This window comes from Budorcas taxicolor, chromosome 3 (assembly GCF_023091745.1).
Source record: "Budorcas taxicolor isolate Tak-1 chromosome 3, Takin1.1, whole genome shotgun sequence".
Taxonomy (NCBI): domain Eukaryota; kingdom Metazoa; phylum Chordata; class Mammalia; order Artiodactyla; family Bovidae; genus Budorcas; species Budorcas taxicolor.
The window spans coordinates 35,038,982-35,044,981 of record NC_068912.1 but is presented as its reverse complement, the minus strand read 5'-3'; the positions used below and the strand labels follow the sequence as shown (position 1 = coordinate 35,044,981).

General features: G+C 40.9%; 1 protein-coding gene across 1 annotated transcript in view; it reads left to right on the top strand.

The window, feature by feature from the left end:
* Positions 1 to 392: 392 nt before the first annotated feature.
* Positions 393 to 6,000, top strand: part of FNDC7 (fibronectin type III domain containing 7) — a 29,163-nt gene continuing 23,555 nt past the window's right edge. The window contains exons 1-3 of the mRNA XM_052638117.1: positions 393 to 455; positions 965 to 983; positions 5,034 to 5,288. Of these exons, the coding sequence (XP_052494077.1) occupies positions 393 to 455; positions 965 to 983; positions 5,034 to 5,288 (337 nt within the window). The remainder of the gene's footprint in view (positions 456 to 964; positions 984 to 5,033; positions 5,289 to 6,000) is intronic.

The window sequence follows — 6,000 nt, the reverse complement described above, 5'->3', positions numbered from 1 at the left end:
AGAAATTAAAACTGGTCAGAATCCCCAAGTTTAAAATAGTCATTCCACTATGTCAATAATTTCTATACAGCTTTGTTTAATCTTTATTTAGAAAAAAAATTTTAATAGGAAAGAAAAGCATTCTACACCCAGGTTACAGTAGCCTTTTGGCCCGCTTGGCATGGCTTACTTCCACTCTCCTTTTTTTTAGCCTTTGCAATACCTGTACCTGCCAGTCTCCAGGTGCCTCTAGTTATAGGTCAGCTCCACACAGAAGGGGAGGAGCTACTTCCCAGGGTCTGTTTCCAGCATTGCAGCCCCACATCCCAGCAACCAAACGTGCTGCCCACCTGGAGACCAAGGAGGACCTTGCCCACTTTGTTGTGTGCCATGTGAGTGCTCAGTCCAACAGGATGGCTGGTGCACCGGTGAAATTTTTATCTGTGGTTGGATTCAGTCTTATCTGTCTTAAAATGGTGAGTTCACCATTCTGACCTACCTGTAACTATTTGGGGGGTGGGGAAGATATATTCAGTATCTTTCTCTTTTTTTGAAGGCTTTGGGGGTGGAGAGATAGAAATCAAAATACTTTGGGACCATACCAAGATTGTATATGTTTGTGTGTTTGAAATTTAATGCAATTTACTAGTGAAAGGAAACAAGAATATCATTATGTTTTAAGGACAAAGGTTTCTAAAATATCTGTCAGCAACTACTGAACTAGTCACTAGGCAAATTCAGGAAGGAAAATGAAATAGTAATACGATCTGCCTCCAGCCTCTCAATTCTGTTTAGGATTGCTTTCTGGTAGATTTTAGTATTGGGAAATAGTTTGTGCAAATCGCTACTGTGTGTAGATTGGAAGATTGCTCACATTATGTATAAACATGTTGTTCTAAGTGTATTACTGCTCTGATTTAGGTGTTATATTTCCTCAAATGGTGTTTTTCGTTATAGTTCTAACTTTCTAAACTTTTCTTTTCAGGTCGCTTCAACAAAAACAGGTAACAGTCCCTGAAATGCAAGTTTACCCTACCCATATTTCATTTTCATTTCCACTGTTAATTCTTATACTGCCCTAAAATAGAAAGGCTATACCAAGAAAAATATTCAACATTTTTTGAGTACTCATATTGTGAGTATAACTGGTAAGACAAATACATCAATCAAACTTTAAAGATACATCCTCATAAGATATTCATCTTGAGCTGTATAGAGTCATGCAGTCATAGATTTTTCTCAGACATAGTTACCCATTAGTAAAATATTGCAATGATTATCATTCCAGTCAAAGAAACAAGAGTGAAGAGTGAAGAGCCTAATTTATGTTTTCTTATTTGTCTTCTAAGGAATTAGAAGAGAGAGCTAGAAACAGTTCTAATGAAAATTTCAAGATTCTCTACTTTAATAAAAAAGATTTTATACCTCTAATATCACATCCATAAAATATAAATAATAAAAACCCAGAGCTAGAAAAAGTCTCTCTTTTAGAAGATTTTATCACCATTTTTCTTGAATAAATGACTAAAGGCAAGGATTGTTTCTCTACAGGCTTCTCCTGGCTCATACATTCTAGAAATTTAAGTCCCTAGAATGGAAATTTATGTTCAGAGATTTAGATTATCTGAAGAAACTGTATTATATCAATTATATCACAAATAAACTCTCATAGCAATTCAGTACAAGTAAGAACAGTTTTTATTTATTATTTTGTTCATTCCACAGAAACGGAAATGTAAATAAAGCAATTAAAATATGTGATAGAGATTTATGACTGAGCCATAAAAATCTGTGCTTATAAAATAGGTTTTTAAAAATTATTATATCATGCTTTATTCTTACTTATTGTTAAGACAACTTCAGGGCTGACTAGGAAGCTGTGAGAAGAACTATTTGGCCATAGATATGAAGTAGTTTTTAAAATAATAAGTGGCCTTTAAATGGATGAAATCCAGCTCTGCTGTCTCTTAGAGGGTCCCAGAACATCCAGACACACTGGGCCCTCAAAATGGGCCCCTTTTCAATCCCACTATCCACACTATTTGAGAGAAGGAATGGGACAGACTGAGATACTGATGATGCTGTCAATTGATTTATCCTGTCTTTTCAACAGATGCAAAGTGTTTTATTGATACTGCATAGGAGGTTTCATTTGGTGTGTGTGTATTTTGATTTTCTCTGGGCTCTTGGCATCAGCTACTTATCTGTGTCTGATCCCTGGGGCCAGCTGGGATAATTAAGATCTCTGAGTTGGTAGAATGCACAAATGCTGAGACTCAAAGGGTTTCACTTTTGGTTGACTGCAAATCTAGGGAATAAATTTTTCTCTTTCATCGATGCAGTAAGTGGGCCAAATATAGAACCAAGGAAGAGTGAAGAACCACTGCTAATTTATGGAGACTTACACGTCCTACTCAATCTCTTATCTTTTAAGGGAAACATAGTACAGCGATGTTGATCTTTTTTCGTTGCCATTACTGGTCAGATGCTGCTTTAGACGCCTTATGTAAACGGGCTTTCTGTCTCTCCGGCCTGTGCCTACCCCAGACCCTCCAGAATCCCACCTCCTCTGGTAGCAACCCCCACCCCCATGGCAGTACCATGAGGCCTGGCCTTTCCAAACCCAAAATTTGCTAGCCCTGGTTCACACACACACACACACACACACACACACACACACACACACCCTTCCTACCTTTCGATGTGCCCTTACATTCACTATTTCACTTAATCTTTACTATCTTAAGATGCAGACATTTTACATTTCAAAGTAAACTCAAAGATGTAGAAATTATTAGTATTCTGTATATTCAAGACAGAAAACTGAAACTAGAAGAGGTATCACTTGCACATGTCGATTCATGCATGCTCAGTCGCTTCAGTTGTGTCCGACTCTTCGAGACCTTGTGGACTGTAGCCCGTCAGGCTCCTCTGTCCATGGGATTCTCCAGGCAAGAATACTGCAGTGGGTTGCCATGCTCCTCTCCAGTACACGTTCACAGAGAGAAGCAAATGGCAGAGCCAAGGCTCAAACCTAGTATTCTGGAATCTAAATCCTTTTCTATTTTCTTGCCATGAAACTCTGTGTTTCATCCTGCTGATACTGGCTTTATGTACTACTATGCTGGGAAACTCTGCCCCTCCCAGATTAATTCAATAGGACAAAGTTTGTGGAGTCCTCAGGCTCCTTGACATGCCTGTCATGCCAGCCTTTTAGATGCCTTTCAAATGAACCACTCCATGAAGGCACTGTCACAACAAAGTCCGGTTTGGTTGTCAGTTGTCCAGGAAATGAGTCCATTGCAATGAGCAGGACTGGCTAACAGGAGATAAGATGAATAATGGGGTCAAAGGAAGAAGCAGAGGTTGAGAGATACCACAAAGTCAGAGGAAAGAAGGCAAAAGACTAGCCAAGGACAAGTAACTGGGGCACAGAAAGGGGATGAGTGTGTGGGAGGAATGAATGTGAGACCCCTGCAGGGGCTTTCTATCCTGCAGGGGGGCGGGGACATAGGCGCTTCCTGCAGAGTCAGCTTCTGCTGGCAAATGGCTAAGATGAATCCCTGCAACTTCTCCCCAGAATATAAGCCATCAGAGTTTTCTTTTGATGGTGAAGGAGACAGTCCTGGGTGATGTTCAAGGAATGTCTGGCCAGTGCACAGTGGACTCTTTGTCCATTCTTGCAGCATGGTTATTTCTGAGATGCTGCCAAAGCCAGCTCTCTTGGCCTTGGGGACAGAAAGAGAAGGTTGTCTGTGTCATGCACAAGGCAATTTGGCAGGTGGGGGTCTGCTGGAGGGAGTTGATACTGGCAAATCACACATCCACACTGTATTTACTCCTTCTCCTCTTTGCCCTAGAGTTTTGTTCTGCCCTTTAGTTTTGAATTTGGCATACAGTGATCTTACCCAGCAAATCCAGTGTTGTTGTTGTTTAGTTGCTAAGTTGTGTTCGATTCCTTTGCGACCCCATGGACGGTAGCCCACCAGGCTCCTCTGTCCATGGGATTTCCCAGGCATGAATACTTAAGTGAGTTGCCATTTCCTTCTCCAGGGGATTTTCCTGGATCAGGGATCTAACCTGCATCTCCTGCATTGGCAAGCAGATTCTTTACCAGTGAGCCACCAGGGAAGCCCACAATTGCAGTTCATTAAACATAAAACCCAGCAATTTTGGTTTGACCTTTTCTTCCACTTGGACCTCCTACACCTAGAGCATTTTTGTGTCCATGGAGTTTTGCAGAGTAGTCAATCTGATTGCTATCTTGTATCTCCTACCCCATTCCCAAAGTATAGGAATGCCTAGTGTAAACTCATAACATAAGCATTCATCGCCTCCTGGCAAACCATGGCCAGGTCCAGATGAGGAGGGACCACAGCAACTCATTCTTATTCTGGGGCAGATATTTTGATAGAGAAGGAGAGAATAAAGTTTATATAGAAGAATCTGAAAATTGTTATACTCTGATAATACTAAAACAGTACAATTATGAAACATCTCAATTCTCCCTCCTTTTCCATTAGGTGAAATACCACTTGGGAAATGTGCAAAGTGCGTGAATGGAAATCACAGCTATGGCAGGGGTGGGGGATGGAGGTGGGTCATCACTAGAGGCAGTGGAGCACAGTTGTGGGGCAGGAAGGCGAGATTAGGGACAAAGCAGGCTGGGGATTCACAAGGTGCCAAGTTGGAGTAGAATCCTCCAGAGTGAAGTCCTTTCCTTACTCTCTCCCTCCCCTCAGAGTTCTTTCTCAAAATTATTCCCCATTCTTACTTAACTGTTTTAAAAGTACAAAAAGAGGCAACTGGGAAAAACCTCTTTGAAATCCTATTCCTGAATGGGAACTTTGAGCTTTCTGACTCTCTTCTGAAAAGTAGTAGCTTTACCTTTTTTTTTCTTTCCACCTTTCTTTTTTTTTCTTGATCAGGAAAATAAGGGCAAAGTTTATGTCTGAAGGATGGCATGAGAATGACTTAGTTTGAAGAGTAAAATGATGAAAGAAGTAATCTTTATAGGTACTCTAACTAATGTACATCTTCAAAATTTCTTTTAGCTCCCAAAATACCCACTATTGATCAGGCTTATTCAAAAATCAGCAACAGTATCACTGTGGAATGGGCTACAGTGCCAGGGGCCACCAGTTACCTCCTCACGGCCGAAGACGGGAACACTGTCATTGAGACCACGGTGGCCAGTTCCCCAGGCACTGTGACTGGCCTGAAAGCTGCAACCTTGTACCAGATCACCGTCAGATCCATCAGTCCTGCGGGGAGAAGCCAGGCATCACCTCCAAAACAGGCAAAGACAGGTAGCTAGATGCTCATCCTCTGCTGAGCAATTGCTTGTGACCTGAATCAATTGTACTGAGGCTGCAAATGCATGATGTAATTCTTTGTCTTGTGAGTGCTGATGATTCAGGGCCCAGAAGTGAAAGCCACCAAGTGACACTTTTTTTTTTTTTAATTCAAATAACTGTGGAGGAGGTCGTATTTAAATTCCAGATGCTTTGGAAAATAAAACCCATTTGGGGGCATTGTTAAAAAGCATCCCTGCTTTTAAAATCTCTGAAAAAGGGATTTCTGTTTTTAACCTCGGTTATCTATGAAGATATGATGGGCACGTAGGAGTGATTTTGCTGCTTTGACTTATTTGAAATAAAACCAGCTCGAGTTGGTCATCAGCATGACTTAAATTGGTTTGATGAAGTTATACCTTGGCATACTTCTGAAAAGTTGTGTGCACATTAAAATAGTATAAATGATCATTTCTCTTATTGATTTATTTTATGATTAAGAGGTTTTATCTAATTTCTTACCAACTTCCAGTTGAATTCTAATATTAGAATTTCTGTTCCCATTCCTCTGCTGTGTGTGTGTGCTAAGTCGCTTCAGTCGTGTCTGACTCTTTGTGACCCTGTGGACTGTAGCCTGCTAGGATCCTCTGTCCATGGGATTCTCCACACAAGAATACTGGAGTAGGTTGCCATATCCTCCTCCAGGAGATCTTTCCAACCCAGGGAT